Raw genomic sequence first — 27,029 nt, forward strand, 5'->3', positions numbered from 1 at the left:
AGCCATAATTGCAACAACTAACTTAAAGTGTGAACTTAAATCTTTGATACCTTTAGTCCGCGACAGGTCGTGATGGCAATCGGGGTTAGAGGCGGGGGGCGCCCTACACACCCGCACGTAGCCCGCGCTCGCTCGCACCGGGTCTCTCAAATCTACTTACGTTCATTACTTACAAAATTTACAATAGGTACCTACGTACTTCCGATAACAGATCTAATTTAAAAAAAATGGTATAAATATAAAAACCCTGGGTCTGGGTGTGGGAACCGCGGACAGATGCACATCTCCAGCCTCCCACCGGATCTGCGGCATGTGCCATGTGGCGTCGATCTCCATTCCGAACTGCCGAAACCGACTGTCGATTCCGAAATTTATGTTTTGTCTCCAAGACTATTAAGAAGTGATTAAACCTTTAATATTTTATACATTTTTTTTTGTTAAAATCGTTATATCTGAAGCTTCAATTGTTCCTAAAAAAAAAAGAAAATCAGGCATACGGCTTCTTAAGAAGGCAGCGACCGATGAGTTACCATGCAATGTGCCATGCAATACAAAAATAATTTGGTCTGGTCCTTTAAGTGCGGACTTTATAATGATTTTACTTACCTGTGTATAGTCCGCGACAGGTTGAAATAGCAATCGGGCAGGGAACGCCCCGCACACCCGCACAGCCCCCGCACTTACCCGGTGCGGGCAAGCGTAGGTGCGGGTGTGCGGGCATCCCCCGCCTCATACCCCAATTGCCATCTCGACATGTCGCGAACTATACTTATGCTTTCTATTCCATGGTCAATAAAAAAAAACAATCAGATTTTTACAAGTGAACAGAATATGAAATCTGGGACGTTCATAAAACATAATACCTTATTCAATTGTAAGTAAACGGTACCCAAACACATGAGAACGACAAAACCACAATACTTAATAATTAAAGACCTTGTTCCAAAACCACACAATCCGAAAACGAAGGCGTATGCAGTACGCACGCATTCCAAAAAACAGCGATTCTTAAACTGTGGGTCGATATAGTCTAAATAAGTATATAAAATGAAATGGTGACTGACTGACTGATCTTTCAACGCACACGCACAGCTTAAACTACTGGACGGATCGGGCTGAAATTTGGCATGCAGATAGCTATTATGACGTAGGCATCCGCTAAGAAAGGATTTAAAAAAACTCATTCCCTAAGGGTGTGAAATAGGGGTTTGAAATTTGTGTAGTCCACGCGGATGAAGTCGCGAACATAAGCTAGTTGATAATAAAGAAAACTTAATGCCATGCCTTCCTTCCTGGCTATGATACCTAGGATTCTTTAGATACGTGCTGGGCAGCCTTCTGCCCAGAGAAATGCGTGCGCATCTTCTGTTCAGAGTCAGAAAACATCCCTAATACGCGGCGTAATCGGGGCAGCCCCATTGTTGACCTTTAGCGTCTATCAGATGTTTTATTTGCAATACATTGCGAACTTTTAAAAATAGAGGTTTTTAAATATATTCTTTGTTATTCTTTATCAGTAATAATCAGTAGGTAACTACCACCTGTCTTCATTTTTGCTAGCTTTTTTACAGTGTGTAGTGTGTACGTCAAACACGTACACACTACACACTGTAAAAAATCTATTATTTCAGGCGAAAACTATAGTTTCTTGTGAGCTCCAAACACATGTGCCGTTTATTTTTATGAGGGACTATTCTGGCTCTAATGATGTGTTTTTAAACAAAAAGAAACCACACAAAGATTCGCCCTACAAATTAAAGTAACATGACGTAACTTCATAAATAAATAATATGTATGGCTTTAAAGTTTGGGAATCGATGGATACAAACTATCGATAAATGCATGTTTGTAAGCTAAAATAGCCTTTTTCTTTTCGGTAATAAGTACTAAAATTGTTTGTTTTGGTTCAACCCAAGACGAGGCGACAGGTGGCGAATCTCGGTGATTCCAGTTCCCACAACACACAATAGCTTTTTATTTACGACAGACTTAAGTAGCTCATCTCTTACAAGCGAAAAAAACAATAAGCTGGTAGCGATGGGAACAACATCTTAAGTCTGCGGGCACGAAATTTGCGGTGGCCGAGCGATGGCGGCTGCGGGCGGCAACGCGACGTGAATAATTTTTATGGGACCACCACCGAAACATCCTCTGTTGATTAAAAAAAAATATTTTGCAAATCGGTCCAGAAACCTGAAAAAAATAGATGTACTTACATACATTTTAAAAAAAGGCGAAAAAAAACTGGCCGAATTAAAAACCACCTCCTTTTTGGAAGTCGGTTAACAAAAGCTAACCGACACGCACGAAACGGGCGAGAGCGGGGCGAACAGCGGCGCGAAAGCGACAGGAACAAACCACAGTACGCGGCAGAAAATATTGTACATTGACCTTTAGAATGCGATTTCGGCTTTGTAAAGCGTTGTCTCCGTCACTCATACCCATGTGACGTTTTGTCGCTCTCAACGACAGACACAACGCTCTACAAAATCGTTATCTCTTTCTAAAGATCCATGTAATTTTTTTTGTTTCAGCTTGCACAAGTATAATATTATAGTCTTTTACGTATTTTTTTATTTGTTTTTTCGTGCCCACGCAAGAGGCCGCTACCAAATCGCCACACGCTTCGCCCCGCAGTCGTCTCCGCTCGGTCGCCGCTAACTTCGTGCCCGCAGACTTACATGTAGGTTGCAGGACCTACTTATTGTAAGAAGATCAACCCATCGCAGGCTCACTACGGCGTACAGGTCCTATCTTAGAAGGGAAGGGTTTAGACCATGGGCTGCCAAGCTGGCCAAGTGCGGATTGGCAAACATCACACACCTTTGAGAACATTATGGAGAACTTTCAGGCATTGATATTAATTAATTATTTAAAACGCACGTAACTTCGAAATGTTAGAGGTGCGTGCCCGGGACCAAACCCCCGTCCTTCCGATCAGGGAGCGGACGTCTTAACCACCAGTTAATCGTAACTTTTACCTACTTACTTGTTATTCCATTAAAAACGCAAGTGAGTCGGTAAACTCCATCAAAATAGTAAAGTTTGATAGAGTTCAGCGAATCGATTGGAACACATAACACACATTGTTCTACGTTCCCCGAACTTGTTCTTGTTGTCTTATGTTTCATTCACACGGCAGCGCATGCGTACAGTGACATGAAACTCGAAGATTATGCTTCTACTAACACTATAGAAACTTATTAGGTACCTACAATCTACATCATAAAAACATGAGCTGCCTGGACTCCTGTGAGTTCCTCATAATGTTCTCTAAGGCGTGTGAAGTCTGCTAATCCACACTGGGCCAGCGTGAAGTAAACTAAAAACTGTAAAACTCTTAACCACCACAGCTCTGTCATTGACATTAATTCTGACTCTTTATATAAGTTTCGGGAAAAGATCTTTGCATATTGGAAGTCTTGAGTAGGAAGTATTATCTTTAATCTTATTGATGTTTGTTTTTTATTTTGTCACATATGTTTGTAAATGTTGTATTAACTTATAATTGGCGACTGCACTTAGTAAGTAATATTTTCAGAATTAAGTTTTTTTTTTAAATGTATTAGTGTAAGTAGCCGTTAGTTAATTTAATAAATAAAATAAAAATAAAATAAACCTTCTCATTTCCGATTTTTTAAAAAGGGTTTACAAGCAGGGTGGTACCTTCATAGTTCAAACCCATATTTTGCCCATATCACTACCTACTATATAATTATAAATGCGAAAGTGTGTTTGTTTGTTGGTTTTTAGGAGCATGAATTTTTGCATGGATTTTATACCTACCCAGTTAAAGACGAGTGACATATTCAAGTCACAGGCATCATCTGTATATCTATATAAAGTCCTGACTGACTGATTGACTTATCAGTGGGTATCCACTAAGAAAGGATTTTTCGAAATTCCACTCCTAAGTGGGTTGATGTAGCCCAAGCGGACGAAGTCATGACCATAAGCTAGTCTAGTATAAATTAGCTAATGATCGAACCTGTACCTATACTCGTGCTTCTACGAAACGCACCACAGCACCAAGAGGGTGTCAACTGTCAAACTGGTGTACAAACCAAACAAGTACGTGACCTTACGATCCTTGTATGAATCTCAACGAGTGTAGTCATCACTGAACTTTGCACTGCGAGTGCGCAGCAAACCAACAATAGAGAAGGCGCGTGAGTCACACTGATTAGTTTCATGATTAACGTTGCAATGCGGAGATGCACCGACGATGATTTGTTAGGCAGTAGGTACTTAGGTAGTATAGTTCACGGTAGGTGGCGTCTGGCCTACGATGCAAGTGTGAGCTCGCGCAGGTATTGTCCCACGCGACGCGCTCGTGTACTATGTACGGATGTAGCACTCACACTAATGCACATGGTGAACACGGGGTGCGGCAGGCTGGTGTTTTCAGCTCCCTCGCATTGCGCGCTCCACTGACGCCTGAAAAGTGCAATTGCGACGCGTCTTGCGGTTAACTTCAAGAACGACTATTTAATTGGCGTGGACTATAGCTCGGAACAAGCTGTGACAGCCTAGGAGTTAAAACGTCGGCCTTTTAGTCGGAGGGTCCGGGTTCAGTTCCTTACATAACACCTAAAAGTTCACACCTCTAACTTTTCAGAGTTATGTACGATTTAAGTAATTAAATGTCACTTGCTTTAACGGTGAAGGAAAGCAATCGTTAGGAAAGCTGCACACCTGAGAGTTCTTCATAATGTAGGTACTCAAAGGTATGTGAAGTCTGCCAATCCGCACTTGGCCAGCGCGAAACGATGTCCAAAGTCCAAACCACTTCTCATTCTTAGAGGAGACCCGTGCTCTGTAGTGAGCCGGCGATGGGTTCAAAATTCAAATGATTTATTCAAAATGGGTAGTAAATTACTCATTTTGATTGTGAGTTGATGGATTTGTAAGATATAATGGTGATAAATTATTACAAACACTTAAAACTAAAGCTTCGAGGGTTCCAAACGCGCCCAAGTCTGAGAAAATGCTAAGGAGCCGTCATTCATCACTCGTCAGCCAACTCAAGACGCGTGACCTCAATTGGATAATACGAAGTTTCCACTTCCTTATTTCATGACAATTTTTGTAATTGGCCAATTTTCTTACCTAATGGCCAAATTCCCCATAACGAGGCATTATGGCAGATTGCGCCGAATAGAAACAAGTACCTACATTCCTTACAGCGCAGTGTGCGTTTGGACTTTGAGTGTTTTATTTTTTTAAAGAATATTATAGCCAATGATGACGTCTTGTGCTAGGAGTAGGTACCAACGACAATAGTGCAACTGAAATCCGAAACGGTCGCCGATTCAAACAACCGGCGCGTTCGGATTTCAGTCCGCTATTGAGGCTATAGCGACATCTATCGACAAAGGCATTCAACATATTATTTGGTAGCGCTACCCTACACTAGATGGCGTTGTTCACGGTGTTAAAAATTAACTAAGATCTTGATTCTTGACTTATCAAGACATGGAAGTGGGAATCGGTGCGTCAAGATCATGGTCATGGATGGATAGGAATAAAAATAGGATATATAAAATTTATGAATAACTAGATGATGCCCGCGACTTCGTCCGCGTGGATTTAGGTATTTAAAAATCCCATGAGAACCCTTTGATTTTTCGGGATAAAAAGTAGCCTATGTCCTTCCCCGGATTGCAAGCTATCGCTGCACCAAATTTCGGCAAAATCGTTTGAACGGATGGGCCGTGAAAGGCTAGCAGACAGACGGACAGTTTCGGATTTATAATATTAGTATAAATAATAAATTATTTTTGTAGTTGCCTATTCATCTTATACGGCTAAAAACAAATAAAAACATGCTTATTATATATATTTATTTTATTATTTGTACCTACCTAGTACCTACTATGTATAAAAATATAATTAGGTAACAATTTAACAAAAAAAACAATAGTGTAGGACTATCCCTACTATTACTTAGGTACGAAAAGTAACACAAATATAATTATTATGAACTATAGTGTATATGTATAATACGCGACAGGTCGAGATGGCAATGGGGCGGGAACGCCTCGCACACCCACACCGCGCTAACCCAATGCGGGCGAGCGGGGGCGACGTGCGGGCCCCCTCCACTCGCTCCACGAACGTGCCCCCACTCATTGTATACCGTAGCCCCCAGCTTTGTCTTATTCACAACTTGTTCTAATTGTCCTCCTTAAACAGCTCATACAGCACCGAGCACAGCCGGTACAGCGGCAGCCCCACCACGGTAAAGTAGTCCCCCTCCACTCGCTCCACGAACGTGCCCCCCACTCCTTGTATACCGTAGCCCCCAGCTTTGTCTTATTCACAACTTATTCTAATTGTCCTCCTTAAACAGCTCATACAGCACCGAGCACAGCCGGTACAGCGGCAGCCCCACCACGGTAAAGTAGTCCCCCTCCACTCGCTCCACGAACGTGCCCCCCACTCCTTGTATACCGTAGCCCCCAGCTTTGTCTTATTCACAACTTGTTCTAATTGTCCTCCTTAAACAGCTCATACAGCACCGAGCACAGCCGGTACAGCGGCAGCCCCACCACGGTAAAGTAGTCCCCCTCCACTCGCTCCACGAACGTGCCCCCCACTCCTTGTATACCGTAGCCCCCAGCTTTGTCCCTGTAAAAAGATAATGGGGTTGATTCTCTTGTACACAATCTCAACAGGTCCGAATCTAGTGCTATCCTTTTCCGCAAGCAACATTATGAAAGGGATAGCAATAGATTTAGACTTGTTATTTTAGTTTAGTTTAGAGATGGTGTACAATGGAATTAGTCACAATATCCATCCATACCAATATTATAAATGCGAAAGTGTGTCTGTCTGTCTGTCTGCTAGCTTTTCACAGCCCATCCGTTCAACCGATTTTGGTGAAATTTGGTACAGAGATAGCTTACATCCAGGGGAAGGACGTAGGTTACTTTTTATCCCGGAAAATCAAAGAGTTCCCATGGGATTTAAAAAAATTCAAATCTACACAGACAACGTCGCAGTCATTATCTAATAATTAAATATTTAACGGTGAAAGAAAACATCGTGATGAAACCTGTGTACCTGAGAGTTTTTCATAACCTTCTCAATGGTGTGTGAAGTCTGCCAATCTGCACCGAGCCAGCGTGGCAGACCATAACCAAACCCTCCTCATTCTCAGAGGATGCCTGCGAGCCGGTGATGGGTTGATCATGATGATAATGAATGTATTCTTACATAGGTTCCCCCGTAGCAATATAGCCCTTGATCTGGTCATCTTCCAGTTTTCCGAACAGTACATCAGTCTTCTCTGTGAACTTGACTACTTTCTCCAATGCCTTCACCACCACTCCGGTGTACACTGTGTGACACCTGCCTGACAACCTGAAAATACAACATTTATTTCATTTTTTGGGTTCTGTACCCGACAACTAATGGAGCTCTGTTGCTAAGCCTCCACTGTCCTATCTCATAAACCATTATAGGTAGAGTTGAAATTTTCATAGTGTGTATTTCTATTGCTGCCATAACAATCGATAGTATTTCAAAATGGCCAACATACAAATTAAAAAAGATTGAAAAGTGTAGGTATCCTGTTATATTATCTTGTTTGTGTGCAAGTCCTACTTGCACCTGAACAATTTTATTGTTTTCTTTGTATGGTATTCCACAAAGGGATCATGACGGCTCTCCGTTAATCACATCGTCATAGAGATTTTCGTGGCATAATAATGCAAATTGCAGTCATGATGATGAGATAGGCTATGTACTTACTTAAATTCTTCAGCATAATGGCTTTTTTATTTTTATGCCGATACAAGTTAGCCCTTGATTGCAATCTCACCTGGTTGTCAGTGATGATGCAGTCTAAGATTTTTTTAGAGAATTACAGCACCAAACAAACTAATACCCTTTCAGGTTAAATATAGCTATACATATTAATATAATATACCTTTTTAACATATCAAACGCTTCCTTCTCAGAGGTTGGCTTGCCAAACATTTCCCCATCCAAAGTGACCATAGTGTCAGCTCCAATGACTACATCAGGAGCCATAGCTTGTGACTTCAACCTGGTCTCTACTTCTAGGACTTTCTGCAAGGCTGTCTCTTCCACAAATGCTGAGAAGCTGCTAAAACTCTTTGCATCTAGGTTTTCTTCAAATAATGAGGGACATAGCTCTACTGTTAAACCCTGAAATTGATAATTAATTTCAGTATCTAAATACATGGTAAATTTGGCATAAATCATATTCATATAAATGAATCAATAAATAAATCATAATATAATCAAAACACGATCGTAGTTTATAGATAGGTTTATGTGATACCTACATAGTATTTTTTTTACAATGTCATATAAAACTTTTTGAATTGTAAAACTTACAATATTTTCGACTAATTCTCTTCTTCTTGGTGATCCACTCGCAAGAATAATTTTCTTTCGTTTTAAAACATGCTTTATTGGTTGTAACATTGTTCATTTAATTACCTACTAAGAATTAAATGAAGTTCTCATTTTTAACGGATTTTAATAGGGAAATATAATTATTGTAATCTTTGATGATTGAAACACTTAATTTCGTAACTACCACACACAGATAACCTAATATAATAATGTTATCATCCATAATGTAAAAAGTACTCTGTGTCCATATGTTATCCACCAACCAGAAAGAAAAGATGTTATCATTATTGATTTTGATCACAGATAATATTTTAATAATGAGGAACATGCAGCATGCATTCAGCATGGTTTCTATAAAAGTTTCATAGATGTCTCTGAATACATAGATGGGTTACCACGAAAGAAAAAAAATATTGTCTATTATGTATCTAAGGGATTCGTGAAACGGTGAATGTGACATTTCTTATTTCTTATTGCCTTTCATCGAACTGCACTAAAATACTTTGGATTCCGATTACCCTTGCCTTTCATACGAAGATCTTACCTACTGATTTACTGCATATTGATTACCTGGCTACATTTGGATACCGATTCTACTGAACATTGATTACCTGGCTACCTACATCTGGATATCGATTCTACTGCATATTGGCTACGACTTTTACACCGATTCTACAGTACATTGTCTACGATTGTTTGGATATCGAAACTTCCCGGCAGTTTGGACTGTGATAACTTTTAGATTCTGATTTTCCATCGCGGCAACCATCATGAGTAAAGACTACGGTTCCTGGTCCCTAACATCGTTAAAAGCAGAGTTGGAGAAGCGCAATGCTAAGCGAACTGGAAAAAAAGCTGTGCTCGTTCATAGGTAAGTACTAAATTAGCGCCATACGCCATAATATACGACATATTGATATACAAGTTGTATGATGCACAGAGTACTTTTTACATAGGTAGGTATCCTACGGGTATGATGTATCCGAGCTACCCCAAAGACTACCCAAGAGTCAAGACATGTACCACAGAGTACTCATGATGTATAAGGGCGGTTACGCACTCATTCGATCCGAGTCCGTGAAAACACGTTTCGAAGTAGGTAGTCATAGAACTGTTTGCATGGTAGGCTTATGATGTAACCTATTTTCACGAGTCACGACTAGTGATCTGTGTTTTCACGGATTCGGATCCAATCAGTGCGTGATTGCTCTAATGCGTAAAAAATGAATTTTCACGCGCCATTTTGACTTTTGTGTTAAAAAACACGAATGTGGGTTCATCCACACAAGGCGAAGCAGAGTGTGATAATGAAAGAATTATTTATTTACATTTTGTAAAGTGCAATACGAAATTTGCCTATAGACTTATAGAGGGTCTTCCAAAATACGTAAACCAAAGATACGTGAAAGTTATGAACAAAACTACCGAAGAAAAATGGCGGGGATTTTTTACGGCACGCGGCGATCGTGTAGTAAAATACCCGTGCCGTGAATGACAACGTTCTGGTTTTCAAATTCCGCTTTACCTGCCTCTGACTGAAGTATATGTATTCAGTTTATCTCCCAATGCCCCACAGAGTACTTTGTAATATATGAAATGCCCTTAAACGCGCATAATTGCCAATACATTAAAGCTAGGGTGTAGATAAATTAAATAATATAATTCTCACGTATTAAATTATGTAATCCTTTGTTCTTTACTTAGATTTTTTTAATAGTAATTCGTACATTTCCTAAATGCACATGCTTCATTAAAGATGACATTACTACGAGATGAGATTGTCTTAGTTGGCAGTCTTCTCTTTAGACGCTTATATAACACAGAGGCGTCTTTACCTATGGTGCAGGGTGTGCGGCGCACACGGGCGCCGGGTCTAAGGGGGCGCCGAGCGCCCTCTGATGCGACACCTCCAAAGATGCGTCGATGTTATGGCCGACGCGGTCATCATTTAAAATCATCATTTAAAATTGCACCATTTGCATCCGAATTTCCGTTTGAAAATATAACTGTTAGTATTCCATTTTGACCCTGCTCGTACTAGACGGCTCCTTGCACACGGGCGCCACAAGGGCTAGAGACGCCTCTGATATAACATATCTACCTAGTACCTACCATCTCAAATATTATCATAATAAGTAAGTATAACCATATTTATACAATACTTTTTTGTCATTTCAGGCTTCAAGAATATGACATTCTTTCCGGAGATGTTATGAACAACCCAGACACATCTTATAAAATTCATGCTCCTGATGCCAGATTATTTCATGACATAAATACTGACATATCGTTGCCAGTCTTAGATATTAACGACCTAGATACATTCTGTTCCATAGCAGGACATGAAGACAAAGAACATGCAGCCAACATGTACAAAGAACATCATTTATTGACTTTCCGGGTGGCTGCTGAAGGACTTCACCACTTTATTAATTCGAAATGTGCCTCTGAGATGAGAACAAATATTGTCTATGACATTGTAATTAAATATAAAGCGAACACAATTCTGGAAGCTCAGTGTGAATGTGCAGCTGGTGTGGGGCCATATGCCCAGTGTAAACATGTACTAACTGCACTCTTCGGGTTAGTTGATTTTATACAGAATAAAAACGTCAATGTGCGCACAAGCTGTGCATCCACACTACGGACATTTCGTCATCCCACCAAATTTTATAAAGGCGGCCCTGTGAAAGCAGAAGACTTAAAATTGAAATATAAAGGTGACAATTATAAAAAAATTGTTAACTTTGACCCTAGACCTGGTGGTTCTGGTGGTGAAAAATATGTTAATTTTTTCAAAAATCATTGCATTAACTTTGCTGCACTGCAAAAAGGTTCTGTTATGCCCATACTTCAAATTACGACAGCAGCTGATAAAAGGGCACTTTATGCTGACCATGATTACCTAGAACAAAGACTAGAAGATACATTTTTAGAGGAAATGTTATTGTCGTTATTGAAACCTGACGAGGAAACGAAGTTAGAACGAAACGAAGAACGAGCAAAAATAACAAAAAATGAAAAATAGAAAGGCACACAAGATTACAGAGTTCGCATTTTGGAAAAATTTGCAAAGTAAAAGAAAACCAAAAGAACAAATTAGCTAAATATTTATTGAAAAATATTTACGTAATAACTCATGAAATTCAACATGGGAGGAAATATGAAAAAAAAAGCCATTCTAAAATTCACCGAGAAGAGACAGAATGTGGCATTGTGGTTCACAATGAGTTACATTTCTTGGCTTCTACTCCTGATGGCCTAATAGGACACGATGGTGTAATAGAATTAAAGTGCTGCTGCAAATGGAAAATGTGCCCAGAAAAAATTGATTACATTCAATTATGTGAAAAAAGTGGTGAGTGGCGACTTAAAGCGAGCCACAACTACTTTCATCAAGTACAGGGGCAGTTACTGTGAAAGAGACCGAGAGCCCAGTGCTATTTCTGCACTTTCACTTTTAAAGACTTCTGTGTAATAAAGGTAGAAAGAAACGAACTTTTCATAAAGTAAATCACAGAAAAATTTAAGGAATTTTATGAAAAGACATAAAAATCTACTTTTACGTAGATATTTGTATAACACAAAAGTTTAAGCATTTTTATTTTATAACATCCGATCTGAAATTGACCAACATGGCTACAATAAAAGTAATATCACTGGCAAGTGCAGTTTCAGTTTGGGTCATTGCCTGTGTTAAGATTTTGTATGTCTTCAACATTCCAATTATTCGTTCCACATGTACCCTTTTGCTGACAATCTTTCTATCTCTTGTAAGAATTTGGTTTCTTTTCCTGGAAAAGGTAGTCATATTCACTTTAACCCTATGGGCCAAGAAAATATCCTGTACGTTCAATCCTTCGTTCACCATTACTTCATCATTAAATTCGAATTTATTGAGGATCGAACTCCTTTCAATAATCTGTCTGTCAGAAGCAGAACCGCCATAACAAGGTGAAATATATGTTATAAGGCCACTTGGTGCAATGCCTATCAGTAGTTTTACAGTATTTCTGTTTTTAAGCATTGAAAATGTTATCTGCTGAGTTGTTGGCAGACAGGGCTTTTGAATTGGGCACTCGATTGCATCTATTATAACTCTAGTATCGGGATATTTATCACTAAAATCTAATGGCATATAATATGAAACAGCATCTCTATTAATCCACAAATCGATGGTTCGCCATTGTAATGCCATAAAACGGATCCATGTAATAAAAATGTTTGTAACTTGTTTCACTGATGTTTTATATGTCATAGCTATGTCTTCAAACTCTCTGTGCCTCCTGAGTATTAGCAATGTCATACAAAATTGTTCCAATGGATCAAGGTGAACTGGAGGGAGTCTATAAAAATAATTCAGACTGTTGACACCGTTCCCTAAACTGTGAAATACAAACATCAATTTGTCAATAGTTTCAAGACCTGTATAAAAATGAACTCCATTAGGCTCGTTTTTATAACTGTGTACACTATAAAAGGGTACATGTCCACAACTTGCACAAGTCTTTGTAATTGTAAATGAATTTTCTAAATTATCATGTAAACTATTTTCTTCTTGCTTTACTACAACACTTTCAGTAATTTCTATAGTATTTCCAATATCAATTTCAGATTCGGCAAAATAGTCCCTTGCTTCAGAACCGTGTTGTCTTTCACTTTCTTGCAAGCGGTCTTGACAAGGGAGGTAAGTTAGTTCCGGAATAAATTGTACAGGCATGTCTGCAACAAAAACATTACTTACCATTACCGCTTAAATAGAAAGATATAGTAATGTCATATATTATTTATTTTTATGTTATTATAGTAGTATATTTTGTTCTGTATGTGTCAACTGTCTTGTCATGTTTATGCAATTGCGGTAGAATGACAGCTACAATGTCACGATCGCAATCACCTCTGATTGGTTGACGCTATCTGACTACTGGCTACACTATAATGCATTGTTGCAACAAGAATAGCACAAATTCAGCCAATCACAACAATTAAGATTGTAATAATGATTGACGCAGGTTTTGCGAAATCGCCCTTCTGATTATCTTGGATGAATGATGATATATCTATGCTGATTATGGACTAAACTCATACTTTTGACATGACAGTTGACATGATAGAGATAGTGCAAATTTTATGGCCAAAATATTATATGGACTATAATATAGTGCATACATCTTGAGAACTATTACTAATTTGAGTTTATAACTATTACACTTACGATGCATTTTATTATATGTTTTATTTACTCCAGAAACATCAAAAGGAATTTCTCTTTCATGATCATTTCCCATTTCAGATGACAGTTTTTCTGTAGTATTGTCATCATCTGTAATAAAATGTTATGGTGAGTACATTCTCAAAATATATGGAGTATAATATAGTCCATATATTTTGAGAACTGTCACTAATTTGAGTTTCTAACTATGAAACACTTACGTTGCATTATATTATATGCTTTATTTACTCCAGAAACATTAAAATGAATTTCCCTTTCATAATCGTTTCCCATTTCAGATGACAGTTTTTCTGTAGTATTATCATCATCTGTAAAGACAAGTAATGGATCTCTGGGTTCAATATTTTCCATTTCAGTCTCTGAGTCTGAGCTATGGTTTATTTCTTCTTGAGAGATAAATGCACATTGCTTAGTTGGTGGCGCATCACTCCATGGAAATATTGAAGGTATTGCATGTCTCTTTAAATGCCTCCTTTTTTCTGCAAAGTGACGACATTCATATAGCACTTTCTAATAAAATAATTATAATTATGTATCAGTACCCTTATTACAAATGCGAAAGTGTGTTTGTTTGTCCTTCAATCACGTCGCAACGGATTGACGTGATTTTTTGTATGGGTATACTCAAAGGCCTGGATGAATATAAATTCTTGATATAAATACCTTTTTTTAATTTTAATTATAATTAAATTAGATTTACATTTTGTGACTCTCGCCAAACCCTGGTGGGCTAGTTTGCTGGCGACCTAATGTGTAGTGTAGCTAATTCCATTGCACAAAATCTCTAAATTGACAGGTTTAATTGTACGTAGGTACGTATAGTTAGTAAGTACAGGAGCTATTTACTTACGTGGAGCTATAAAATATTCTGTATCCATGTAGTCAGTATCCTTGAAATGTAATGTACATACTGTAGGGTGTTTTAACTTCATAATCTGACCTTCTAACCTCATAGCTTTCATCCAAAGACTTCTTCGATCATTGCCTTTTGGGAATAAATGCTGTCCCAAATTATCGCACCCAGGTACAACGCATTTTCTAACCATTATTGCATTTTTATTTTTATTTTCAAATAGAATGCATAACTTTAATCAGAACCCGAAGATGGTACGAAGTTGACACAGCCAGTAGGAGATGAGTACAATAGAATCAGTGTCCACTGTCCAGATGTCTAGCTAGATCTTCATAAGCAGTTTGATGTATAACAGAAAGAAAATATAAAAAAATGTCACGATCAACGAAATTCGAAACAGTAAAACGAAATGAAAACGAAACTGGACAGTGCCCGAAACGAAACGCTGTCGCCTACTGAATCAATACTGAATATTGCAAAGAGTACCATATTATTATATAATCACTAATTATGAATATCATCTTCACCATAATAATATCAGCTGGGCACACGCTGGGCACAAACACCCTGACATGAATCCAACATGAATCCAATCACGTTCGCCGGAAGTTGAAGAGGCTGCCTGCTTGCACAGAATACATTTACTCCAACCTGCTTGTCAATAATTGCGGTTATTTATCGGTATTCTTTATGAATAGAATAAATATTTTTGAAAATCATTCATCTGTCTGTGTCACTCGCTATCTCTATATATTTACTCTTTGGTCACTCTACCTACAATCTACATATAGGCCAAGGACTGTTATCCAGGGCCGTAAAATAAATTAAAAAAAAAAAAAAAAACTATCTACATAATCTATGACATTGTCTTTGTTGCCGTCGTTGCGATAAATTGCGGCTCAGTGTTTCCATGTACACGGTAATTACCGTAGATGCACCGTAATTCAGTCCTAATCTACCGTCAAGGTAAACATGCCATTACCTTGACCGTGTCATCGTAATACAAAAATCACGTAAAAAATTCATAATATACTGCGTAATACGAGTACGAATCTCAGTCACGTTAGCATATTTCGTAATGGCAGCATTTCTCTTGCTCTGGGTTTAAGCATCAAATCTCAGCAATCTATTTTCGTCCTTATTCAAGCAATTAGGAAGGAGTGAAATGTAAAATTAATGAGATTTAACAAAATATTAATATGAATAAATCCGTATATGAAAAAGATATTGCTATGCTAGGAGAGTCAGATTCAGAATAATATTAATAATTGATTAAAAAGCAAATTCGTGACTTTTTTCTTTTAAAAAAGACACGGTTATTTACACGGTACTCTTTTAGCTAATCCACAGTAATTTAATCTAGAAACACCGTAATTTTAACCCTTCTACACGGTAATTCTCGATTTACATATGGAAACACTGTTGCGGCTTGATTTTTTTTGAGTTTCTAAAATTAATTTTACTAATAGTATACGGTAACTCCGGTAACTAAGGTGATGGAAATATAATTACATTAAAATGCAGTCCATAGTGGCTCGAGTGCGCAGTTATCTAAGCTGGTTAGTTAGTGAAGACGATACCGCGATCAAGACAAGCTTCAAAAGAGACAGGTACGGATTTGACATCTCTTGTTTACAACATTGAACATTATTTCCCAGTTATGGCGGCAAAGTCGCAAAGATTTGCTACTAATCATTGAAATTTAACTAAAACAAAATGATCAAGGTACCCTTGAACGTTGCTTCAAGGTTTTGGAAGTGCGTTGTCACATTTTACTGTTAGAACGTGGTTTGTCTAACGCTCGAACTTAACGCTTGTTCTGTTACAGAAATGACGATGATATCTCATCTGATGATGATCTTCCAACTCTAAAGAGACAAAAGAAACTCAGGAAAACTTCCTTTCCCGACATATTGAGTACTAGAGGTAAAATTGTAATTACATTTCTAGGATTTAGTAAAATTACAAATCGGCCAAACTTTCACTAAAAATGAATCTGAACTCAGTAAAAACCTCATCTTTCTATAGCTAATCAAATTAATCTGCATAGTGCAACATGCAGCATGTGCTATTCACTCCTGCTACTACACATGTAGGTACATAAAATAGCAAGTGATTGATACAATATTGGACTAGTAATAACTAATAAGCTGTGGTAGCCTAGTGGTTAGGACGTCCACCTTCTAATCGGAGGTCGGTTGTTCAATCCCGGGCATGCACCCTTACTTTTCGGAGTTATTGCTTTAACAGTGAAGGAAAACATCATGAAGAAACCTGCCTGAGAGTTCACCATAATGTTTTCAAAAGTTTATGAAGTCTACCAATCCGCACATGGCCAGCATGGTAGACTATGGCCAAAAAACCTTCTCACTCTGAGACCCGAGTTCTGTAGTGAGCCGGCAATGGGTTTCTGAGACCCGAGTTCTGTAGTGAGCCGGCGATGGGTTGATCATGATGAATAATAGGTGCTTGAAAGGCGCCAATACGCTTAGGCGCTTATTAAAATTGTATGAATTTCTATGGAACAGATCACACCAAGCCCTACCATTGTTAATATAATATTTGCATAAGCACCCGAAACACTGCACTAACTAAATAAATAAAAATAAAATAAAAACTAAGCACCTGTTGTAACTAATCCTTACCACTACCACATTGTGTACAACATAGTTACCACTTCAACTGGCAACTGTCCCGTTTCTGCTTCTTCTAAATATATAAAAGGAAAAGGTGACTGGCTGACTGACTGACTGATCTATTAACGCACAGCTCAAACTACTGGACCGATCGGGCTGAAATTTGGCATGCAGATAGTTATTATCTTATTATGATGTAGGCATCCGCCAAGAAAGGATTTTTGAAAATTCAACCCCTAAGGGGGTGAAATTTGAAAGGGTTTGAAATGTGTGTAATCCACGCGGACAAAGTCGCGAGCATAAGCTAGTATATAAGATAGTCTAGGTAGGATCTGCTAAGAAAGGAATTTTGAAAATTCAACCCCTAAATGTGTGAAATAGGGGTTTGAAATTTGTGTAGTCTTTCTATACACCTGAACCAGGACCCTTAAATCTTAAGAAGCTAAAATATTTTCAGATATGTGGGATGATGAAGACAGACCTGCTAAAAATGTAAGATACATACCGATTCAAGTTGAAGCAGGCCATCCGAGCACATCTACACCTTACGAAGCATCGTCCAGGAACAACAGAGTGCGGACAGTCCCTATCAAGCTAGTAGGCAGTTCTAACGGAAGGACCACGCCATCACGGAAGCCTCGCCTGCAGCCCGTGACACCGATCGTTCGGACTGATGTTGATGATACAGAGGACGATGATGAGGAGGTATAGTTAAAGTCATTTTTTAGGGTTCCGTACCTCAAAAGAAAAAACGGAGCCCTTCTCTCTGGCTTGGTTTCCGCACTTAAACGTTTCCGTCTGTTGTGCGTCAAGCGGAACCCTTAAAGGATCACTTTGTTGTCTGTCTGTCGGTCTGTCAAGAAACCTACAGGGTACTTCCCGTTGACCTAGAATCATGAAATTTGGCAGGTAGGTAGATCTTATAGCTGACGTTTGGGGAAAAATCTGAAAACCGTGAATTTGTGGTTACATCACACAAAAAATTAATTTTGTGGCATGGCAAGATAAACCGTACATCCTGTTTTTGTGTGTGCAGCTTAAAACTGTTGCATCGAAATATATAAAGGAAAAAGTGACTGACTGACTGACTGATCTATTAAGGCACAGCTCAAACTACTGGATGGATCAGGCTGAAATTTGGCATGCAGATAGCTGTTATGACATAGGCTAAGAAAGAATTTTTGAAAATTCATCCCTTAAATGGGTGAAATAGGGGTTTGAAATTTGTGTAGTCCACGCAGACGAAGTCATGAGCTAGTTTCAGCGAAACTTTTAACGCTTTGCATTTTTAGGTTGTATTGGTTGAAACCAAACCCAAAAAACATACACAATATTACAAGGCTGTAGCACAAAATAACAAAAACGACGATGATGATGATGACGATGACGTCATATTCATCAAAGAAGTCGCCACGCCAACACACCACTACAGTGGCAATAAAAAAAACGAACAAAGAGATGACGGAGTTAAGTACTACAAGATATGTCGAAACATTAACGAAAGGGGATCGAACCATTCACCGAGGGAACATAGCAAGTTTAAAGGCACAGCCGGTATCACGAAGGCATACAAAAAAACAACACCGTTACCAAAATGGATGCAGTCAGACACTTCACAATCACGAAATAGATGCACAACACTTAACGGAAACGCTCGGTCAACATTATCAGAAGTTTTCAATCTGGACGAAAAGAGGAGTTACCAGGAACTGATTAAAAAAGTAGCAGATTCTATGAAACCTTCGTCGAAAGGAAAACCTTTGGATATTAATAATTTAGCCAACAACTCTGCTACGTTTCGGTTAACGCAAAGATCTCAAAGGAACGCCTTAAACGAAATTAAGTTAGTCGAAAAAGGTTTAAGTGCGGATAAGTTAAACGAACTTTCCAAAGAGTACGATCCGATCACAATCGCGTCTATAAACTCGTCGGATTCCGAAGTCGAGATCATTCCTTCCGAAACATCCACTTCATCGTCAGTTAAAATTGATAGGATTAACTCATTAAAAGATTCCTTTAGAGATAGAGCATTGACTTCGACTGATTGGATTTCTAAGCTAGATTCTAAGTACAAGAAAAAGCTCAGCAATACTCAAGGCAAACTAGTAGATGCGAGACGAGAATCTGATATAATATCAAAAGTGAACTATGAACAAAAGTTAGTGCATTTAGAGCATAAGTTGAAACATGAACTGAGTATACCGGAGAGTCTGATAGAGGAGCCCCAGCCTACAGTGGAGTTGCCTCCTTTAACTCTTGAACAGGAGAAGTTAGTTAAGAAGGCGATCGGACCGGGCCCGGCCGGTCAACTGCTAGTAGAGAAATTTAATCTAAGGATACACAGGTATGTATATTTTGTACTTTTCTCTATAGTTTTCAACTTTTTTATTTTATAAACCACTAGCTGATGCCTGCGACTTCGTCGGCGTGGAGTTAGGTTTTTTGAAAATCCTGTGGGAACTCTTTGATTTTCCGGGATAAAAAGTAGCCTATGTCCTTCTCCGAAATGCAAGCTATCGCTGTAACAAGTTTCGTCAAAATCGGTAGAATGGATGGGCCGTAAAAGGCGAGCAGACAGACAGACACACTTTCGCATTTATAATATTAGTATGGATAAAATTTTTTACCATTTTCAAACTATATGATTTCAAAGTTATGTTATTTGTAAAGTATTTATTAGATTATGTGCATGCGAAAATACTTTTTTTATGAATGAAAGTAATTTATTTTATTTTTTAAAAGTAAAATCATTCCTACACCCATATTACCATTACTATAAAATAGTCCTTTACACACAAGTGTGACAAAATATTACCACGATAATTATTGAATTATTATTCCTGCATCTATATTACCGTTACTATAAAATAGTCCTTTACACACAAGGATGACAAAATATTACTATATACGCACAATAATTATTATATTAGAGTAAACTGACAGGTATCGCCAGCTCACTACAAAGCATGGGTCTCCTCTCAGAATAAGATGGGTTTTGACTTGGCCAGCGTGGTAGACTGTGTCTACCACACTGGCCAAGTGCAGATTGGCAGACTTCACACACCTTTGAAACAATTATGGAGGCATGCTGATTTCCTCACAATGTTTTCCTTAACCTTTAAACTTAGTGATATTTAATTGCTTAAAAACACATACATATTATAACTTTGAAAAGGGTTCCTGCCAACCCTGACCTGCTGAATAGGAGGCGTACGTCTTAACCACTTGGCTATCAACACATAAAATATAACTAATACTTGTGCTACATTCCAGGCGCGATCTCCAAACCCTGGCAGGCCTGAACTGGCTAAACGATGAAGTGATCAACTTCTACATGAACCTGCTGATGCAGCGGAGTGAGGAGCGCAAGGACTTACCGCGGGTCTACGCTACCAACACATTCTTCTACCCCAAGCTCATGCAGAGCGGCCAGGCTGGCCTCAAAAGGTGGACCAGGAAGGTTAGTCCATAATAATCATAATCATTTATTCATTTTGCTCAGATATGGTAGGTACATGTATATTATTTACTCTTCTCGGTTCGGGGTCTTAAAAAATTGGTAATCACATATCCTGCCAAGCAAAATTAACTAAACCCAGCATCTCATTTCACCTTCTTAAAATATTATTAAGTCATCATGTAAAAGTTATAAATAATTCAAATATCTATTTCTATGCATTATTTAAAATTTGTCATTTAAAAAGTCATCAACACTATAATACGGGACAGATAGTATTTAGAACACTATAATAGTTTTTGTTTCATAAGAGAAAAAAACGTCTTAAAGATGAAAGGTTCATTACATTCCATTTTCATATTATGATCTCCAAACCTTAGCAGGCCTGAACTACAAGTCAAAGTCATCTTACATTTTTTTAACATGCTTCATTTGCAACTATTATTAAATTAGGCAGCCTCATAATTGCTGTTCTGCCTGACAGCCATAATGAGAAGTTTCAAGCTGGGCCTATCTAGCTATTTACTGCACTTGTGTGATAATAAAATATTACTGCAATCTATAAGAGGCCAACTGTGTGGTAATATTTTTGCTACACATGTATGGCAGTTTTGACAGGGTATTAAAAGAGCCACGTTACGAGCAAGTGTATTAAAATAACAATTAGCTGTGCCTGTTAGCATTTGATTAGGTTTGATTACCGCACTTGTGTGATAATAAAATATTACCGCACGGTTTTCGTAAGTCGCCAATTATGCGGTACATATGTGCAGCAGTTTTGATAGCGTGTAAGAAATGCTAGTGATATAATGCCGTCTCGTTTTCGCAGTACCATAAGTCTGAGCAAAATGTTTGATAAAAAACTATAATTTCCAACTTTACGCACTTGTAACATAATTAACTACTATCGCATAAGTGTGGTATAAGTTAGCTTTTTTTCATTGCGTATTCTATTTTTTCCAGGTGGACATATTTGCGCACGACCTCATTGTGGTCCCGGTCCACCTGGGCGTGCACTGGTGCTTGAGCCTGATCAAGTTCCGCGAAAAGAAGATCCACTATCTCGACAGTATGGGCGGCCGCAACCAAGCCTGCCTCGACGCGCTGCTCAAGTACCTGCGTGACGAACACAAGGACAAGAAGGGGCAGCCCTTCGACGACAGTGGGTGGAGCACTGAGAGTCTCAAGGTTTGTGTTTGACTATAAGTTAAGTTTAATATAATTGGTTTTTAGCGGCAGTGAGCAGGTCATGTCTGTCGGTGGGGCACATACAGGGGTGTATTTATATGCCCCTAAATATAAGTAGACCCCTGTGTGTGCCCATCATGGCCATATTGTCGCCCAGGTGATAATAAACAGAAAATTCACGATCGCACTCTTGCGGTTATATTTAAAGCTAAGCATTTAACATAAATATATAAATACATATACATACAAAAACATAAAAATATAAATACATGTGCGGTAGTAATTGACAGTTTTGACATTAGGTTGGGAGATCCAGCGTTCGACCCCGGGCACACAAAGAGTGTGTGTATTTTAAGCAATTAAATATCACTTGCTATAACGGTGATGGAAAACATCGTGTGTACACACGTCTTGACTCTAATAAAAATTAGCAAAACATCATATTTTACAAACGGATCTAGAAATCGAAAAATGATGTTCCCACACCCACAGTATTTTTAAAAGACCTATTCAACGATACCCCACACTATAGGGTAGACGAGAAAAAAAATTCATCCCCACTTTACACGTAATGGAGCTACCCTAAAAAAAAAATTTATCAAAATTTTATTTCACCACTTTGTTGGCATGATTAAATATTTATACCCATGCCAAATTACCGATTTATAGTACTAATAGTCCGATTACGGACGGACGGACAGAAGGAGGGACATGGCGAAACTAGGTTTCCTTGTTTACTACGGAACCCTAAAAAACTATAGTGTCCTACTTTACTTTCGTAACATAAATAACTATTACCGCCGTGTAAAAGTCAGCATTACAGTTTTGATAACAGTGAAATAAAACTCACTTTACGGGCAAATGTATTGAAGAATGCTTTTATATTATATATGCTATTTCCCTATGGCTATACTCTTGTATCCATTCGAAGTTAGCCTGACACGCGAACTGACCCCCTTGATAAAGGACCCCGGATGGGTTCGAAACTAGTCGGCCTAACGTTGTCGACTGAGTATAGCCGTAGAAATATATCATATATAATGGAAATCACTCACGATAGTTTAAATAGTTTTATATTATGACAGGACATCCCGCAGCAAATGAACGGTAGCGACTGTGGCATGTTCGCGTGCACGTTCGCGGAGTTCAGTGCTCGCAACGCGCCCTACACCTTCACCCAAGCGCACATGCCTTACCTGAGGCGCAAGGCCGCGCTCGAGATCCTGCAGGCGCGGTTGCTGCTGTGACCACTTGGCGGCGAGTGCACCCACCCTCCTCTCTCATACAAACTGTTACACTAACTACTTCAACATATACCAGTTTTATAAGTCGCACCGTCAAAATTCGTTTGCGCAAAAGCCGACTAAAACCGATTATTCCAACCGAACTCCAATGAAATACAGACCTTATTATAGGCAACAACCAATAACAGACGCGCGCGCGATGATTGGCTGACATATTTTTGGGCCATTCAAAAATAGGATTTCTGCGCAGGTACATGGAACTTATAAAAGTAGTAGACGTGTACACCAACATAATAATTCAGTAGTCCTGCTGATATCGACTATGTATTATTGCGTATCTCACATTTCAAATGATTTATTCAAAAATTGTATGAAATAAATGAAAATAATTCACACGAGGAATTCTTGGTCGGTGTGTGAAAATGACAGCATAATCTGAGCATTGTAGGTTTTTAAATACTTTCATAAATTATTATTTTTTGATTGAAAAAAGATCGGTATTTTGTTTTTTTATTTTTAAATACTTTCATAAATTATTATTTTTTGATTGAAAAAAATCGGTATTTTGTTTTTTTAACTCTACAATGAGGATCTTTCCATCGGGTGTGTGCCTTAAAGCTTCATAGATGGCGCTGTACTTTTTAGCCTGAAAAATTTAAGAGTACCTGCAGGATTTTAAAAAACCTAAATCCAAGCGAATTATCTGTACAGATTTCCTGATGAGTAATATTTGTATGCTAGATACGTAATAAGAATATGAATGTTCTTATACTTTGTTATAATTTTTTGTTAACATCTTGTGTACAGTATAACTCATATTCAGTAAATAAATTCTATTCTATTCTATTCTAAAACATTGCCGAAAAAGTACATAATTTATAAAAGAAGAAGAAAAGCGTAACGTAATGCCATGAAGCTATAAATATATAGTCTGTACAAAATGAGAACTCAGTCGCCATTTTAACTCTCATGTGTCATCTTCATCTGAAATGTGTCAACTGTCATGTCAAAAGTACGGTTCACCTTTAAAATAAGGACTAAAATCGTACTTTTGACATGACATTTGACACAAAGTTAAAATGGCCAGTGAGAACTTATTTTTACGCATTATTCTTTCCTTGGAAGGCCACGAACAGCGCCACCTATGAGACTTAAAGAACCCACCATGGTAAGTTCCTCAATTGACTTAATTTAAAAACCACACTGACTCAGGATTGCGGATATGTTTGTGTGTATATGTTACTCTAACGATTCAAATCAGACTTGTATATTCCTATGAACAAGACAAAACAACATATTCCAAGACTGATTCGAATGTTAGATATTATGATATGTCCTAGATAATAAATAAATAGATTAGATACACTAATTTAGCTGTACATATTTGTCTAGAACGATTAGTTCTTCCGGTAGTAAAAAAAACTAAATTTATACGGTGTATACCTACTATATGTATATTTCAGTACGCGTCATCAAAGTTGTATATGTATTGGTTATATACTTTATGTGCACCTTTGATACTATGCGTTTCATCTAAGACAGGTGTATTACGTTTACAGTGCGACAAGGCTATCTTGGCGCGTGGCGAAAATCGGAACTAACGTTGCCGTCAAGTGTCTCCTTTGTTCTTGTTTGAATATTCTAAGCCTTTGTTCTCCAACAGCGCCCCCCTGTCAATGTCATTCAAGTGCCAAGAGAGCCTTGTCGCACTGTAATGTAACGTAAGTATTTAAATTCAACATTTCTTTATTGTTTACTCGTTTTTTTATAGATAGATTTTATTACGTTTTTAAAATTTATAACCAGTGAAAAATACCGCCATTTTACCTAAAAATTACGTCGCACGCGGGACTGCGATCATTGTGCGTTAAAATATTTGAATAATACTAGCTGATGCCCGCGACTTCGTCCGCGTGGATTTAGGGTTTTTTAAATCCTGTGGGAATTCTTTGATTATCCGGGATAAAAAGTAGCATATGTCACTCTCCAGGTCTTTAAGTATACCCATGCATAAAACGGGTACATACCACGTGGTACTAGATTCAGACAATAGACATGCCAGTTTAGAGAATATCTACAAAAGAATTAGCCATACCAACCATTGCTGTAATAAGTTTGACATTTTTGATTTCATTATAAATCACTATATAGTTTTATTTATTTTATAAATACCCCTATTTTTATGAACTAAATAATATGAAGTATATAATTAGTTAAACTCATTTAGATTTGTTTATACAAGATCAGCTGGTTGGAATAATCAAATTCTTGTATAATTCACTAGTGATGTTTAACTATATATAGACTTTTTATTATTATTTATTATTTTATTATTATTAGGTATTTAAAACAAACATACATTTTTAAATACTACATTACATTGCTTATATAGGTATATATATTAGTTAAATGTGATTATATGTAATATTAAACTCTTTCTTTTATGATCATTTTATGACGTAGGTAACAGGACCTTGCTATTGTGCATACAGTGTGGCTAATTCCGTTGTACACAATCTCTAAACTAAACTAAAATGGCACGTCTAAATCTATTGCTATCCCTTTCATAATGTTGGTTGCGGAAAAGGATAGTATTGATTTAGACCTGTTAATTTAGTTTAGTTTGGAGATTGTGTACTAGAGAATCGGCCCCATTATACACTTTGAGATCTCACTCGCCATTTTAGCTTTGTGTCAACTGTCATGTCAAAAGAACAATTTTAGTCCTTAACTAGCTTATGCTCGCGACTTCGTCCGCGTGGACTACACAAATTTCAACCCCCTATTTCACCCCCTTAGGGATGGAATTTTCAAAAATCCTTTCTTAGCGGATGCCTACGTCATAATAGCTATCTGCATGCCAAATTTCAGCCATATTCTTCGTGTTCGTCGTCGTTCTTCGATTATCGTGATGTACCTATATAGAATGGCTCTAATATTAGAAAAAAACAGTGAATTTCAGATTTTTTACTTAGCAACACCGCATTTAAGGGGACAGCGTGACACTTCACAAGATGGTGGCGTTAGTTCCTTTTTTCGACACGCGCCAAAAGAGCCTTGTCGCACTGTATAACGGTGAACCCATGGTGAACCTTACTTTTGACACGAAAGTTTACACAGCTAAAATGACGAGTGGGATCTCAAAATGTACGTACGCACTACACTTCAATTATAATAAAAATGTCAGTTTAATTTTCTATTTATATGTAGGTACCTAATTATTTTAAGCGATAAAATAAAAATAATAAGAAATCATTTAATCTCCTTTTTTATTTTACCAAAACCTTAGCCAAAACTACAAATTACAAAATTGCACGCCAAATTGGCTTCATGGGTTCAAAGACTAGTAAAGTCTCTAATCGTTACTTAAGATTGAGTTAAAACGAGACGGATTTATGTGAGAGATATAGCTCTGTCTCGTTATAACTAAAATCGTGAGTCGAAACGCTGTTGTGTTCAACACTGAATGATAGCCGCCGAGCTCATTTGACAATGGGGCCGACTCTCTTGTACACAATCTCTAAGCTAAACTAAATTAACAGGTCTTAATATAGTGCTATCCTTTTTCTCAAGCAATATTATGACAGGGATATCAATAGATTTAGAAGTGTCATTTTAGTTTAGTTTAGAGAATGGGGCCAATTCTCTTGTACTAAATCTCTAAACTAAACTAAATTAACAGGTCTAAATCTAGTGCTATCCTTTTCCGCAAGCAACATTATGAAAGGGATAGCAATAGATTTAGATTTGGCATTTTAGTTTAGTTTAGAGATTGTGTACAAAGGAATTAGCCACATTGTGTACAAGGGAATTAGCCACATTGGTTGGTTCTATATTGCTGCACCACTAAGTGATATTAGGTATTTATTTACTCTTTTGGCACACGCAGTTTGCCGCTAGATGGCAATATTCATTAAAAAAAATATAAAATCGATAACAAAGTGAAAGATACAGTGTAATTTTACTACTATTTTTAATATTTAAATAGGTAATATAAATTCTAGGCTCGGAGATCAAAGAGTATAATAAT

The 27,029-nt window shown here is 37.8% G+C and overlaps 5 protein-coding genes across 7 annotated transcripts in view; 3 read left to right on the forward strand and 2 right to left on the reverse strand.

Annotated features, from left to right (window-relative positions):
* Acsl (Acyl-CoA synthetase long-chain) overlaps nt 1–27,029 on the forward strand; it is a 142,860-nt gene that overhangs the window by 60,997 nt on the left and 54,834 nt on the right. The gene's annotated exons all lie outside the window — the stretch shown is intronic.
* On the reverse strand, nt 6,348–11,831 carry LOC117982088 (dTTP/UTP pyrophosphatase). Its single transcript, XM_034968377.2, has 4 exons — nt 8,368–11,831; nt 7,934–8,175; nt 7,219–7,365; nt 6,348–6,630 (listed from the first exon to the last, which is right to left on the reverse strand). Exons 1-4 carry the CDS (start codon nt 8,455–8,457, stop codon nt 6,489–6,491), a joined length of 621 nt encoding a protein of 206 aa, XP_034824268.1. The 5' UTR covers nt 8,458–11,831; the 3' UTR covers nt 6,348–6,488.
* LOC138402664 (uncharacterized) lies at nt 8,833–11,533 on the forward strand. The gene is made up of 2 exons (XM_069500236.1): nt 8,833–9,259; nt 10,567–11,533. Exons 1-2 carry the CDS (start codon nt 9,159–9,161, stop codon nt 11,414–11,416), a joined length of 951 nt encoding a protein of 316 aa, XP_069356337.1. The 5' UTR covers nt 8,833–9,158; the 3' UTR covers nt 11,417–11,533.
* LOC117982106 (uncharacterized) lies at nt 11,975–15,078 on the reverse strand. Of its 2 annotated transcripts, none has more exons than XM_069500124.1 (4): nt 14,472–15,078; nt 13,822–14,100; nt 13,604–13,711; nt 11,975–13,110 (listed from the first exon to the last, which is right to left on the reverse strand). In XM_069500124.1, exons 1-4 carry the CDS (start codon nt 14,665–14,667, stop codon nt 11,990–11,992), a joined length of 1,704 nt encoding a protein of 567 aa, XP_069356225.1. In that variant the 5' UTR covers nt 14,668–15,078; the 3' UTR covers nt 11,975–11,989. The 2 variants fall into 2 exon arrangements, with proteins under 2 accessions (XP_069356225.1, XP_069356230.1); XM_069500129.1 differs by having other exon boundaries at nt 13,604–13,708; nt 14,472–15,077.
* Nucleotides 15,275–25,486, forward strand: LOC117981945 (sentrin-specific protease 2-like). Of its 2 annotated transcripts, XM_034968215.2 has the most exons (8): nt 15,275–15,366; nt 15,897–16,084; nt 16,303–16,400; nt 17,568–17,815; nt 18,403–19,454; nt 20,384–20,570; nt 21,531–21,755; nt 22,841–25,486. In XM_034968215.2, exons 2-8 carry the CDS (start codon nt 15,993–15,995, stop codon nt 23,000–23,002), a joined length of 2,064 nt encoding a protein of 687 aa, XP_034824106.1. In that variant the 5' UTR covers nt 15,275–15,366; nt 15,897–15,992; the 3' UTR covers nt 23,003–25,486. The 2 variants fall into 2 exon arrangements, with proteins under 2 accessions (XP_034824106.1, XP_034824111.1); XM_034968220.2 differs by lacking the exons at nt 15,275–15,366; nt 15,897–16,084 and adding an exon at nt 16,114–16,231.

Source organism: Maniola hyperantus, chromosome 1 (assembly GCF_902806685.2).
Source record: "Maniola hyperantus chromosome 1, iAphHyp1.2, whole genome shotgun sequence".
Lineage (NCBI taxonomy): Eukaryota > Metazoa > Arthropoda > Insecta > Lepidoptera > Nymphalidae > Maniola > Maniola hyperantus.

What these genes read in the sequence shown, in the direction of transcription:
- LOC117982088 (XM_034968377.2), bottom strand. Translation starts at nt 8,457, where the DNA reads ATGTTACAACCAATAAAGCATGTTTTAAAACGAAAGAAAATTATTCTT. An exon ending in GCGTTTGATATGTTAAAAAG is followed by an intron (nt 7,366 to 7,933) that starts GTATATTATATT and finishes TTGTATTTTCAG; the next exon opens with GTTGTCAGGCAGGTGTCACA. An exon ending in ATTGCTACGGGGGAACCTAT is followed by an intron (nt 6,631 to 7,218) that starts GTAAGAATACAT and finishes ATCTTTTTACAG; the next exon opens with GGACAAAGCTGGGGGCTACG.
- LOC138402664 (XM_069500236.1), top strand. Translation starts at nt 9,159, where the DNA reads ATGAGTAAAGACTACGGTTCCTGGTCCCTAACATCGTTAAAAGCAGAG. An exon ending in AAAGCTGTGCTCGTTCATAG is followed by an intron (nt 9,260 to 10,566) that starts GTAAGTACTAAA and finishes TTGTCATTTCAG; the next exon opens with GCTTCAAGAATATGACATTC.
- LOC117982106 (XM_069500124.1), bottom strand. Translation starts at nt 14,667, where the DNA reads ATGGTTAGAAAATGCGTTGTACCTGGGTGCGATAATTTGGGACAGCAT. An exon ending in AGAATATTTTATAGCTCCAC is followed by an intron (nt 14,101 to 14,471) that starts GTAAGTAAATAG and finishes GTCACTTTGCAG; the next exon opens with AAAAAAGGAGGCATTTAAAG. An exon ending in AACATATAATAAAATGCATC is followed by an intron (nt 13,111 to 13,603) that starts GTAAGTGTAATA and finishes TTTTTGTTGCAG; the next exon opens with ACATGCCTGTACAATTTATT.
- LOC117981945 (XM_034968215.2), top strand. Translation starts at nt 15,993, where the DNA reads ATGCAGTCCATAGTGGCTCGAGTGCGCAGTTATCTAAGCTGGTTAGTT. An exon ending in TTTAATCTAAGGATACACAG is followed by an intron (nt 19,455 to 20,383) that starts GTATGTATATTT and finishes GCTACATTCCAG; the next exon opens with GCGCGATCTCCAAACCCTGG. An exon ending in TCAAAAGGTGGACCAGGAAG is followed by an intron (nt 20,571 to 21,530) that starts GTTAGTCCATAA and finishes TATTTTTTCCAG; the next exon opens with GTGGACATATTTGCGCACGA.